Here is a 15,165-nt window from a genome sequence, read left to right as displayed (position 1 = left end):
ATTATAAATAAAAATATCTAAAGTCAAAGTTGCGACACAAAGACTTTAAAAATTCAAAAGTGGACACTTTTGATGGGACGGAGGAGTACCACACTATCAGACGAGTATTTACATATGATTACAATGAGATGAGTTGGAAAAACCAACTTATCATATCAATTAGCAACTCATTCACAGTTAAACTATTTTACTTTTAGGGTTTAGTGCGTCGGAATGCAACAAACTATGCCCAAAAGGTTATAGTGTGCATGAACCAACGTTTTTCTTTATTGTATGCATAAACTTAATAAAAAAGTTTATATCATGCAACTTTTTATGACCGACCAATAAAAACTTTACACGTGGCAGCCCATACAGGGCGTCACGTAGACAAATTGCATGATTTGAACATTTTTACTAAGTTTATGCATACAATAGAAAAAAACGTTGGCTCGTACACACTATAACCTTTTGAGCATAGTTTATTGCATTCTGGCGCACTAATCCCTTACTTTTAATACTCTATTTAATGACCAATTCTAAGGTCAAAACAGTCCCCCTCGATCTTCTTAACCATTCCACTATCTCACCATGACCAAATTCATTCCTTTCACTTCATAACTATGGTAATAGTCTTATAAATGTTGTAACATATCTTTTATCTTTAGTATTTATATATATATAAGAGCTATTTAAATATTGGTTTTGTTAAACAAAGTTCTAAAGTTATTAAATAGTTGTACACGGTTGCATTTAGATTTTTCTTGTGGCAAACTCTTAATAATTTAAAGTTACTATGAATAACCACTTTCATAGCTTATCATCATTTCAATTCATTTTCTTAAACGAACATCAAATATTTCTTTAATGACCATCGTCTTGAGAATTAGAAGTTTTTGTACGGATGAGAAGTTTTTGGAGGCATTTGGTGTATATACGAACTTTGTTTTTGAATTTTGTAAAACTACGAAGACCGGTGTCTAAGACACTGGTTTTAACTTTTTGGAGGAAAAGCCGGTGTCTTAGACACCGGTCCTCCTTCTATACATTCAAAACCGGTATTTAAGTGACCGGCTCTCTGTAATTTCTGTCGTCCCTGCATCTTGTGTCTCATTCCCAGCCTTCTCTTTCTTCTGTTTTCACATGACCTCTTTTATTTTACAAGCACTTTGATTTGAAATGTATGTATTTGAAATGTCTCTTTCTTGAGAGAGCCGGACTCTGAGATACCGGTTTTGGATGTATAGAAGAAGGACCGGTGTCTAAGACACCGGCTTTGCTCAGAAAGTTGCCACCTCGACGAAGACTGGTGTCTAAGACACCGTCTTTTCCTCCAAAAAGTTAAAACCGGTGTCTTAGACACCGGTCTTCGTAGTTTTACAAAATTCAAAAACAAAGTTCGTATATACTCCAAATGCCTCCAAAAACTTCACATCCGTACAAAAACTTCTGAGAATTATGGCTAATATGCAATACAGTTGTATATAAAGATAACATCACCTTTAGTCAAAAGATAAATATCAACCATCAATGTATAATATTCTGTAAGATTTTAACTGTACACCTAAGTGACACTACATTTAGCAAAATTCTTAACAAATACAAGTAAATAACTAAAAAAACCAACATTTAGGATGATGCTAATTGCCAAAGTCCATGCATATTCATACTAGAAAGTTGAAACCCGTGTGATCAACCAATTTGTTTCACTTTCCCACCAATCTATTTCACTTTTCAAAATTCTTATCATATATTCATCATTCATATATTTTATGACATATATAACTTATCTCTACTTCTAAGACTCATGGCCATGAATCCAATCTTGGTTGTGTCACATGACTTTTAATATCTTTTCTTCATATCCATCCAACATTAATGCATATGATCATAAATTCACAATATCATAAAATACTTTTCTTTATAATAAAGTTATCTATATGTTTTTTGCAGAACACAAGATTTCATTATTTGTGTTGCATTGCTTATGGGTTTTGTATTAATATTCCTAGTTTATTTGAGGTTTCTTTGCCTTGCATACTAGGTGTTTAATAAATTCTTTCTTACAAAGTTGGGTTGATTTTTTTTTATGTATTAATAGTAGATGTTGGTTATGGAGAAGCAATTGCATTGGGTGTTTATTGTTTAAATTTCTTGATCAAAATATGGAGAATGTGGAGGTGGTTCAAAAAGTTGTGATACTTTTGGGTTGTTTGTATTTGTCATGGAAAATTATTAGATATGTTTGGAGCTTTATGGATGTTGAAAAAGAACCTCTAGTTGTGCTTGTTACTGGAGCTGCAGGCATGTCATTTTTTTTTCATTTTTTTACACGCAGTTTGATCATATATTGGTTCATTTAGTTGGGCCTGAATTGTTTAAGGTTGATAAGTATTGTTCAAATGCTACTGAAATTGGGATTAATCATGAAAAAATTCTTATAAGCAACATACAGTCTATACTCTATACTTTTAGTACACTAATAGTGCCTTTTCACAAAATCTTTTGGATTAAATTTCATTGCTTTCTGAAAAAAATATAGATTGACTAAAACTTTATGGGGAGTGTATTTTGTGATTCATGGTTTCTTAACAAAATGGGTAAACGGAGGTGGTTTTCTTCGTTCAGTTGTTTGGTTACCCGGTTATCTGGGCAATTATTTTTACACCGGATAACTCATAGCCGTCTCCAAGCCCTTTCTAGACCAACCACAAGATGTTAATTGGAGAAATTTAAACTTCGTAACTGTTGATAAATACAGTGCACTTTTGGTACTTAACACAAAAATATTATGTATCAGGTCAAATAGGCTATGCTCTAGCTCCAATGATCGCAAGAGGGTCCATGTTGGGTTTAGATCAACCCATAATTCTGCACATGCTTGATATCGAGCCTGCTGCTGAAATCTTGGAAGGGGTAAAGATGGAACTAATAGATGGAGCATTTCCACTTCTCAGAGGTTGATATAAAAAAAAATCAGCATTCATGTATCATTGTTTATACGTAGTTTAGTTGTTTGACATGTTCGGGGATTCATTTTGTATCTTGTAGGCGTTCTTGTCACAACTGATGTCAATGAAGCTTGTAAAGGTGTTGAAATCGCAATCATGCTTGGTGGATTCCCTCGTAGGAAAGGCGATAACAAGGCTCTAATATCTAAGAATGTAGGAATATACAAAGCACAAGCTTCAGCTTTGGAGCAACATGCTGATTCCAATTGCAAGGTTTGTGCATCTACTGTTATTTAGCTAGAGCTTCTAAGATGGATGGATTAGGCCATTTAGGGAAACACGTCAAAATGATTTTGGGTTAAAATGTGCCCTTTTTAGCATGTCCCAAAGCAACCACGTCGAGCTGGGTCAATCATCAAACAACTTTTGGAATATAATTACACAAATAGTCTAAATATTTGAATAAAAACGATATGGAAGTGTAAGCTAAAATTACACTTTGAACAACTTTTAAGATGTTTCCCTTTTAGCTATGCTATTTTATCTGACCAGTTATGACAAAAACATAACCCACATTGACAAAGTCATAGTAAATGGTTCGAGATTGCTATCTCTAGTTTAAGCCACTAAACGTTTCCATTTGTTGGTTACATTTAAGAAATAAAGGATGTGATGATGGGTTTCAGTTATTCAAGCTAACCTTTGAAAAATCAAATGAAAATTACACAGGTACTTGTGGTTGCTAATCCTGCAAATACAAATGCACTAATCTTGAAAGAATATGCACCTTCCATCCCAGAAGAGAATATCACATCCCTTACAAGACTAGATCATAATCGTGCTTTGGGCCAAATAGCTGAGAGTCTAAATGTCCATGTTGGGGATGTAAAAAATGTTATCATTTGGGGTCATCACTCATCAAGTCAATATCCAGATGCTAATCATGCTGTTGTGGACACTGGCGTTGGACTTAAATCTGTGACAAAACTTGCTACTCATGAAAATTGGTACCAATTTCATAAAATTTATTTTATGTAACCTGCTCCTTTCAACTAGACTTTTTTAGTTGACCCATTGATGAAACACAACCCAAATCAGCCCAACAAAAATTTTAACTACTTTTGACTTTATTGATTATGATTTCAGGATCAACACGGATTTCGTCACAAATGTGCAACATAGAGGCGAAGAAATAATTAAAGCTCGGAGGTTGTCTAGTGCATTTTCTGCAGCAAGTGCTGTGTGTGATCATATGAGAGATTGGATTCTTGGTACTCCTAAGGTCAGGCATCTTTGTCAGCTTCTTCCTTTTTTTTTTTTTTGTCATCTCTTAAATTTTATGTTGGGTTTATAGGGAACATGGGTGTCAATGGGAGTTTATTCTGATGGGTCATATGGTATCCAACCGGGCTTAATCTACTCTTTCCCAGTCACTTGTGAGAAAGGCGAGTGGTCTATTGTTCAAGGTACGTTTTTACTGAGCATCAATGTCATAGTGTCATGTGCGTATGCTCCAAAGTTTATTAGTTTTACCTACAGTTTTGGAGGAGTCATGTGAAGAAACATCTGATAAAATAAAAGTAAAAAGACTCTACTAAAGTTGATCATAATCAGAGACGGAGCCAGAAATTTTTGTATGATGGGGAAATTTCAAAAGTTATTTTTCATATTTATAAGAGTCGTATCCGATAATATAAAAAAATTGGGTCCTACCTCGGGAATAGAAAATGGACCCTCAAAAGAATTTTGATCCTCACACCGGGTGTAACACATGTTTAAAACTACAAGTTTTTTTTTATATATATAGACCACACATAACGGACAAGGTCTTATTAAATGAAAACGTAAACCACAATGCATGAAACCCGAAAAATATATCTTTTTATGAAATAATTAGCTTATATATATATTTCCTACATATCTATTATGATTATTATATTAATGTATTACACTTTTACATACCTAAACAAAGAAAGTTTTTTTTATAACTTTCTTCATTATTTCGATTAAAAATTAAACAACTCAAGTTTTTAATATCCCAATGGAAAAATCTATCTCAAAATTAATATTTCGATGAGCAATCACTTCCAAAAAAAATGTTTATGACAACGAAGATCGTATTTGTATGTATGCCTATTTATTTTTCCTTATCTTTTAAAAAAGACTATAAATATATCATTTAAATTTTAAAAAGTTACATTATACCAAAATTGGAGTGGGGTAGTTGACCCCTTTCGCCCCCATAGTGTATCCGTCCCCGGTCATAACGACGCTAGTTTTTATGTATAATCACAATTTTGCGACTTAAAACATGCAAGAACTTTCAAATGTAACAATTATTTTTGTAAATTTGCAATGGTGTAGGGCTTAAGATAGGTGTGCTCGCAAGGGAGAAGATGGATACTTTAGAGAGAGAGCTGAATGAAGAGAAAAGTGTGGCCTACTCATGCCTTCATGGACAAGCTTATGTATAATAATAAAAATAAAATTTTTAGCTAATGTTGATATTAACCCATATGTATATAAATCAATTTCTATTATTATTATTTATATTATAAATCAATATAAAATCAATGTAATCGTTTTATTCTTCACCTATAATTCACTTAACCCAAAGAAAGATTGATCAAGAATGTAACTTAAGTAGTACTTTTCTTTTGAAAAATCAATTCTTTTAACGATAAAATTATATTAATAAAAGACATCTAGTATGATCGTAGTCACCTGATTGTGTTTTGCTCGCTTCAAGATCGCAATTTGCTCCGATTCAAGATCGCGGCTCGGGTTCGCAACTTGGTAGGTCCCGTGAATTCAGTTGGAGGGGGTAGACTCATTTCGGTTGGCTTCCTTTCGATATGGTTAACTCGATTAATTAGCAAACCTAAATGTGAAATTATAATGAGGTTATGCGGCAATGTTAGCTAATAAGTCATCAAAGTCTTGCAGTATGAGTAGTCCTTACAAGACACATGTAGGAAATTGGTGCGAACATCAATATATGAACATAATGTAATGACTAGCATGGTATCCAAACAATGCGACGGTAGTTGTCGTGGCCACGGTGTGGTGGTAGATGTGATTGTTAGTGGCGAAGTCGGTGTTGAGTAGTGTAATTTATTGATGTAAAACTAATTAATGTAAATAGTTAATTGGGATATTTTGAAAGATAAACAATTCATAGTGTAATTAAATTATTAATGTTTAGTGGGTAATGTTGATAAAAACATTTTAAGGGGTGCTATGTGTAAATATTACACAAATTTCAACATTTCCATATATTAGAAACTATTTTTTTTATAATATAGTATAGATACAGTCAATTCTATTATCGTTCTCTAAGGAGTGTGACACGATGTGAAACTCCCAAAAAAATAAAACTATAAAAACATTGTTTAATAACATATTATTATGATGACATATGTAAAAAACAAGTCCCGACTCTTGAACTAACTAAAAACGACAATGAACTTAGACTGAACGGAGCAAGGCGTTTCACACGCCTTCAATTTTACTTTTTCCCCCTCGGAACGCCCCAGGAACGCCCGGAACAGTGCCCCGAGGGGCGTTCTTGGACAAAAACAAGCAAAGGCATTAGAAAAGCGACGAGCAAAAAATGGCGTTAATTCTTGTTGGGCCCACTTGGCGTTCAAAGGGGAGCCTTGCTCTTGAAAGCCTTAGCAATAACTTATAGGTCAAATTTAAATCTGATATAGACTTCAACATAGTAACCATTAAAAAGTAGATTTCTTCCCCTTTTCGTGGACAACTCATTTGTTAAAAACGGAGTTACCATTTCAAAGTTATGCCCATTTTAAATTCAATCAGCTTACTACCAAACTGCTCCAACGGGCTGTATAGTGAATCAGTTTTAACCCACTTAGGCATGCATATTCGTTTTGAGCAAATGTTATATCTTTTAGAAGGCCTAACATTATACTTTACATGCCTACGTTCAGATTTTTACCAAAACAAAAGACACATAAAGTAACAAGCCTTCAAAAACTGCCCAGACACACATCTGGTTGCTTAAACAATTAGAAAATAGTTGTTGAAATAACTATTGACAGCCCTGACCGGTTGTTTTATGAGTACTTTTGAACCACTTTTTTTGGACAAACCTAAAAATTTTCTATACCATTTTGAAGTTCTTAAAGTCTACTTTCCAACCCAATAAGCCACTGCGACTAGAACTGAACCATTGCTAAAATGCATGCCTCCAAAATTGTGACTTAAAACATGTAAGAACTTTCAAATGTAACAATTATTTTTGTAAATTTGCAATGGTGTAGGGCTTAAGATAGGTGTGCTTGCAAGGGAGAAGATGGATGCTTTAAAGAGAGAGCTCAATGAAGAGAAAAGTGTAGCCTACTCATGCCTTCATTGAAAGCTTATGTGTAATAATGATAAAAGTTTTAGCTAATGTTGATATTAACCCATATGTAAATAAATCAATTTATGTTATTGTTATTTATAACTCTTATAAAAAAGTAGTTAACTAAGCTTTTTAAAGCCCTCTTACAATTTAAAACTATATTGAAAAAATGTCACATAGGATTTTATCCTATGTGTCAACTCCATATTTTTTTTCAAAAATAAACTATATATTTAGAAAAAAAATGAACTTGTATATATATATATATTAATAAATAAATAAATATATTGTAGAAATCTAAGATCTTCTCATTAGATAAAAGGATATTTTCTCTTTAACTAAAAAATCACGTCTATACCTAATGATATTTCATTATATTTTTTATTCAACATTACATAAAGTTCTTTTTCTTTTTTTTCTTATGATAATTATATGGAAGTTTTCAAAACTATATGAATATACAAAAGTAAAACAAATAAATAAAACAAATTAAGTGTAAAAAGTAGATTTAATTAGTTAAAAGATAACATCGAAACTCATAAATTTTAACATTATATTAACTACACCTTGAATATATGTTCCAAATTTAAACTTTTTGTTTTAATAAACAATATCATCTTTTAAGTATAAAAACTACCTTGGTGTATACCTTCTTCTTTGCCAATAGCCGGTAAGTACAAATAAAATGGGTTTTATGGTAAACGTACAACTAATTAATACACTTTAACAAAAACCCTTAGGGTTTCGTTTAGCAAAACCCCAAAAAAAATTGAGTTATATAAATTCAAGTAATTGTAAATCACCCGAAGTCCGAGACCTACCCCACCCTTAAACCAAATTCTACATCCTAATTTTCTTTTTCTTTCTCTTTTAGAACGGCACATTCTACCTCTTCTGGATTAGTCAATTAGATTAAAAACAATTAAAACCACCATGGTGTTGATAATCCATTTCTAAAAATCGCAGCAACACCTTCAAATGAATATAACTGTTTTATTTTTTGGATGTTAAGAAGAACATTCAACACATAAGGCATAGTCAAATTATCCTCTTTGAATTATATATCCAGCCAATTGTAATTTTTCATGTGACTTATAACTTTTTTGGAGAGAAATATAGTGGAATTGTCACTTTACATTAAGGATCAAATTGTATGTCTTTGAGTTCTGTTGTAACAAGACGACTACATGATACATGTTCTAGATGTAGATCATTTAGTGGCAACAAAAGGCAAATTACTAGAATTACTAGAAGAAAAACATATTACTAAATTCTTAATGATAATTTAAAGTATAGCTTAATAGCTTAAATCTTCTATCTCTTTAAGTTCATATTTTGTCAAGCTTTTGGTTGAATCTATTTGCTCAACCATATGTTTATATGTTACTAAACTATTTATATAGTTCACATCACGTAATTATAATGAAATATGTTCGCTATTGTTTCTTCATATATAAAGTGTATTATATAGTTTTTTATACAGCCCGAATATTGCGCGGGTCAAAAACCTAGTTTATATTATAAATCAATATAAAATCAAATCGTTCTATTTTTCGCCTATAATTCGCTTAACCCAAAGATAGATTGATCAAGAATGTATATTAAGTACTACTTTTCTTTTGAAAAAGCAATTTTTTTAACGATAAAATTATATTAATAAAAGATATTGATGTGTGAAAATCTAGTTAAATTAAAATCCTTAAAAATACTCCGAATCGAATACCACACACAATCGGGCAGTGGACCCGTTCGTATGCAATATAGATTAAAGTAATTAAAGGTTCGTTCCACGGAGACTACAAAGAGCTAGCGAGTTTTAAGTAGTTAAAAGAGTTTGGTTTTTTAAAGACACCACGTCGTCTTGGTTTTTATATTAAAAGTTAGTTGATTGGAAGAATTAGAAATTCCTAAAAAATTATCGAAAAGAAAATTGTTTTAAATCAAATGGGATGAGAAGATCATCCACTTCGACTCCATGACACACATTATTTAGGTTGCATTTTATTGAAGAACCAATTCAAATATGTTGATTTATAACCGAGAACTAAACAAAGACTCACCCCGTACCCGTCAAGCTCGTTACTTTATTCAATTCCCTTAATTAACTAGTTCCATTACTAAAACCGGTACCCCAAGACGCCTTTCATAACTTTCCTAGTCAACTAATTGTTTTGGTTATTTAGATAACAATTGTGTCTATTGATTGTACCCAACCATTAACCCGTTAACTCTTATTAACTATTAATTACTTTCTGCCGTACTCGTCATAGAAACAATCGCTTCTAACCAAGCAATCAAAATAACTTCTACACAACCTAAGTTACCATTGAGATCATGCAAAAACTATCCGCAATTAAGAGTTAAATAACAAAGAATTAATAAGATAAGATTACGACACAACGTTAAATCAAATCAACTTGAATTCAAAAGATTATGCAACCATTATTCAATGTATCATTTCATCTCAGTGGATGACGAATTATTTAGCTACTCATAATCATAAACAAAGCACAAAGAGTAGAAATATAGAAGAACATATTGTACCAATGTGTAGAAAACAAGTAAACGCTAAGAAAATCGACAACAGAATGTCTTGAAGCTCACGAACAACCCTTAGACCTTGATGGACGAAAAAGCTGCTGAGAATAGCCCCAAAGAACCCTAAAATCGACTAGAGGTGATTGTATATCGAATGGGAGGGTTTTGGTCTTGTATTTATAGTGTAAAAACAAAAGAAAATCTGCCGACCTAGTTTATGCACCGCACAAGGAATCTGTGCACCGCACAAACTAGAGTTTCCATATTTTGGGCACCCGTTATGCACCGCACAAAAGAGCAGTGCACCGCATAAACTTCACTTATGAACAGTAATTGCCCGTTATGCACCGCATGCCATTTTTATGCCCCGCACAGGAACTTTTGCCAAATTTTCTGATCAAAATTACATATTTCCATGCGCCGCATACGATTTCTATGCGTCGCATAAAGCTTCGAAACTCACAAAACTTGTATTTTTCAACTCGTCTTCACTCGTACTCGTCCAAGAATCATCCTAATGTATCTTTTAACCTTCCAAAATCTATTTCTAGCCAATGTACCTGTTCTAAGCCTGAAATCACTAACAATACCATCAAAGCATCGAATATACATATAATTTGCACATAATTAAGCTTAAAACGACTTAGAAACGATATGAAAATATGCATATAAATGGACATATCAGATATCTAGTGTGATCATAGTCACCTAATTCGTGTTTTGCTGGCTTCAAGATCGCAATTTACTCCGATTCAAGATCGCGGCTCGGGTTCAAAACTTGGTAGGTCCCGCAAATTCAGTTAAAGGGGGTAGGCTCATTTCGATATGGTTAACTCCATTAATTTGGAAAGCTAAATATGAGATTATAATGACGTGTATGCGGCAATGTTAGCCAATAAGTCATCAAAGTCTTGCAGTATGAGTAGCCCTTACAAGACACATGTCGGAAATTGGTGCGAACATCAATATATGAACATAATGTAATGAATAACATGGTATCCGCGCAATGCGACGGTAGTTATCGTGGCGACGGTGTGGTGGTGAAGGCGATTGTTAGTGGCGATGTTGGTGTTGAGTGGTGTAATTTATTGATGTAAAAGTAATTGATGTATAAGGTTGGTTGAGATATTTTGAAAGATAAATAATTGACAGTATAATTAAATTATTAATGTTTAGTAGTTAATGTAGATAAAAACATTTTATGGGGTGCTATGTGTAAATATGACACAAATTTCAACATTTCCATAAATAAGAAGCTATTTTTTTTATAATAGTAGCACGGTACCCGCGCAAAATGCAGCGGCGTTCGTGGCGGCAACAGTTTAGTGGTGGGGACGACTGTTGGCGGTGGAGGCGGCGTCGAGGGTTATAGATAATTGATGTAAAAATAACTGATGTATAAAATTAATGGAGATATTTTAAATAGATAAAGGACTGATAGTGTAATATAATCATTAAGGGCATTTTAGACATTTCCCCGATGTAACTTTCAACATGGGGGCTATTCATTTTATAATATAGTTCATTAAGGGCATTTTAGACATTTTTCCCATGTAACTTTCAACATGGGGGTATTCTTTTTATAATATAGTATAGATGTATAGAAGTATAGATATTATACATAATAGGGATGGTTTACGGTACGGAACCGTACCGAAACCGATTAGTACCGAAACCGAAAACAACCCAAAGTAAGAACCGAATACCGTACCGATTATATAGGTACGGTACCGGTTCGCTACCGGTATCGGTATTATCGGTTTTGTCCCGATTAGTACCGAATTTTGTTAGCTATTTTTCTTTCAATAATGACTCGTCAATTTGGAATACTAATTGAGATCAAATGCAAGGCTACCTAAATATGAAACGTATGGATTTCTCTAACCTGACTTTTGTAAATTAGACACAAAACTTGAAGCTCCAAAAGCGGCAGAGCCATCGACAACACTTACAATAGCAACCACCATCTTCTCTGGTTTTTTTTTTGTTTGTAGCTTAATTAAGTCATTTTACATTTGTTTCTCGTGGATGTATTTTGTAGCACAAGTGATATTAACTGAAAAAATGACATTAAACTGGAGCATGTTTTAGTTCTTTCACATGATGTGCAAAATTATTCGGTATTATATTTGGTATTACTGGTACTGAACTGATTAGTACCAAAACTGATTTCGTCTCAAAATCAAAACCGATACCGAATCCCTATCGGTATCGATTTTCGGTACCGGTACCGGTTCGGTATCGGTTTTTCGGTTTTTTTGCTCATCCCTAATACATAAGGTCAATTCAATTATCGTTCTCTAAGGCCATCCCCATTCGCAACCCAACCTACCGATATTATTCATTAAAAAAATTACTTTTTCTCTCTAATATTTACCCAACCCAACTAATGCCAATTTTTACACTCCCATCAACAACACAATTAAACTAATTTTTTAATACATTATAATGTTTTTTAATTAACTTCTTTATTTTAAGTATTTATTTAATTAAAAAAAATACTTTTTATATAACAAAAATTAATTTATTATATCATAAAAAATAAAAAATAATTAAATTCCCAAAATATTTCACATTCATCAACATATAATAAACAAAATTGATACCTCATTTTACAATCCTAACATGAAAATAACATATATGTAATATTAGAACATAAAGGTTATATACTTATCCATTAGTTGCAAGTTTTTGTCATATGTGCTCGATCAAGTCATTTTTAGAGTGTTATGAGCTTATCTATTGCGAAGTTGCGTCAAATTGGTCATTTAACTTGAAAGAAATGCAATTCGTTCGGTTGAGTATCCAAGAGGTTGATCCTCATCTTCAGCTTGAGTTGCATCATATAATTCTTTTACTTTTGGCCAAAGTGATCCTTTTTTTTGACCTTTGCCATGAATACTATCTTTACTAGCCATACACCATGCTGACATTAAAACTATATCTTCAGTAGCATCTCACTTAATGCCTCACCGCTTATCAATATTTTGTGAGGTTTGAGGGTTTTCTTTGATGGTAACTTGATTTGGATTTTGAAAAAAAGAAAGTTGTTCATGATGTTGAGAATTCGGATAATCTTCTGGCTCTTCAAGATTGAACATATAATTTGGATTCATGGTAATAAGAAACTAAGATAAATTTGTATTATAAAATGAAAAAGATGGATAGAAATTTTTTTAGCATGTAGTGTATAAAAAATAAAAACATTGAGCATGTCACTTGCACATATTGGAAATTAAAGAAACTCCAGCCACTTGCATATCTCGCGTACTACAATTAGCATGCCACGTCTACTTGTTCTTGCCACAAACATGCATTGTTGGAACCACTTAGTTGGTTGGTTTGGCAATTGTTTAATGTTATATTTTTCCTTTATGTCCGACCACCCCTTTCATTCACAAGCCGATGGGGATGGTCTAAGGAGTGTGACACGATGTTAAACTCCCAAAAAAATAATTATATAAAAACATTGTTTAATAACATATTCTTATCCTATATGACAGAATGATGCCATATGGGTTATTGTTGATAGACTTACGAAAAGTGCCTTATTTTTACCAATTCGATAATCTTCATCTTCTAAAGTGTTATCAAATATCTATCTTCGAGAAGTGGTGGCTAGGCATGGAGTTCCGGTTTCCATTGTCTCTGATAGGGATACTCGTTTCACTTCTCGATTTTGGAGAAATTTTCAAGAAGAAATGGGCACGGAGTTGCATATTAGCACGACTTTTCACCCCCAAACAGATGGTCAGAGTGAACGTACCATTCATACTTTGGAGGATATGCTACGTGCATGTGCCATAGACTTTGGTGGTAGCTGGGAAACTTATCTTCCATTAGCAGAATTTTCTTACAATAATAGTTAAATTCCTCCATTCAAATGACGCCTTATGAGATGTTGTATGGTAAAAAGTGTAGAACTCCTATCTGTTGGGGTGAAGTGGGTCAATGAGAGATTGGAAGCACAAATTTGGTACAACAAACGACCGAAAAGATTGATCAGATTAGGATGTAAATAACAAGTCCCGACTCTTGAACAAACTAAAAACGATAATGACCTTAGCAACAACTTATAGGTCAAATTTAAATATGATATAGACTTCAATATAATGATAGATGACCATTAAAAAGTAGACTTCTTCCCCTTTCCGTGGACAACTCATTTGTTAAAAACGGAGTTACCATTTCAAAGTTATGACCGTTTTAAATTCAATCAGCTCACTACCAAATTGCTCCACTGGGCTGTTTTGTGACTCAGTTTTAACCCACTTAGGCATGCATATTCGTTTTGAGCAAATCTTATATCTTTAAGAAGGCCTAACATTATACTTTACATGCCTACGTTCAGATTTTTGCCAAAACAAAAGACACACAGAGTTACAAGCCTTCAAAAACTGCTCAGACACACATCTGGTTGCTGAAACACTTAGAAAATAGTTGTTGAAATAACTATTGACAACCTAGACCGGTTGTTTTATTACTCCTTTTGAACCACCTTTTTTGGACAAACCCAAACATATTCTATACCGTTTTGAAGCTCTTAGAGTCTACTTTCCAACCCAATAAGCCACTGCTACTAGAATTGAACCATTGCTAAAATAAACGCCTCCAAATTTGACTCGAAAGTCATTTTTAAATAATTTCCCCCAAAGTAGACAACGACTCCCAATTTCACCAAAAGTCAACTTTGAAACACCAAAACTTCCCAAATTAAATAAATATTATATGTGACTTGATTGAGCTTTTCGTTCTAGAATTTAAGCTCAAACAGGCCAAAGGTACTAACCTAGACGCAATATGACTTAGACTAACCAAAGTTTATACCAAATGACTACACATAGATCCACTAAAGTGCATATATCTTTTGTACCATAATTAGAATGCAATCAACTAAAAATTTCTCTTTTTACTCATAAAAAGCCTAATTGGAGCATTTCACCTAATCACATGCAAAATGGATTAAAAAAAAGACCTTTACATACATAAACTACATGACCATGTCAAATGGCCTTAAACTTACATGAAAATCTTTTAGAAGTGTTCAAACTACCATAATTTACAAACAAGACTCTTACTTATCGTCGACCAACAAAGTTAATCAAAGGAGGGACGACCTATTCCAATACATACTAACTCAAAATAAAGGGCAATTTAGTTCAAATTAAACATCAACTCGACAATCCAAAAAATGACTTTCATATACCTATTGGCACAAGTAAATCCACGCTATGCTTCCTCACCAGTCTTCCCTTCCTGGTGTACATTCTTAATACTGACCCACTTGCATCTACCAAGTTAAACAGCTAAAGAAATAAGCACAAA

At 33.1% G+C, this 15,165-nt stretch overlaps 1 protein-coding gene across 1 annotated transcript; it reads left to right on the top strand.

The window, feature by feature from the left end:
* Positions 1 to 2,040: 2,040 nt before the first annotated feature.
* On the top strand, positions 2,041 to 5,522 carry LOC122597992 (malate dehydrogenase, cytoplasmic-like). The gene is made up of 7 exons (XM_043770597.1): positions 2,041 to 2,283; positions 2,780 to 2,938; positions 3,031 to 3,203; positions 3,660 to 3,937; positions 4,077 to 4,212; positions 4,285 to 4,396; positions 5,295 to 5,522. The coding sequence occupies exons 1-7, from the start codon at positions 2,145 to 2,147 to the stop codon at positions 5,402 to 5,404; spliced, it is 1,107 nt and encodes a 368-aa protein (XP_043626532.1). The 5' UTR covers positions 2,041 to 2,144; the 3' UTR covers positions 5,405 to 5,522.
* Positions 5,523 to 15,165: the final 9,643 nt, after the last annotated feature.

This window comes from Erigeron canadensis, chromosome 4 (genome assembly GCF_010389155.1).
Source record: "Erigeron canadensis isolate Cc75 chromosome 4, C_canadensis_v1, whole genome shotgun sequence".
NCBI classification, from domain to species: Eukaryota; Viridiplantae; Streptophyta; class Magnoliopsida; order Asterales; family Asteraceae; genus Erigeron; species Erigeron canadensis.
The sequence above is the reverse complement of the archived record's forward strand: the minus strand, read 5'-3'. Positions and strand labels throughout refer to the sequence as shown.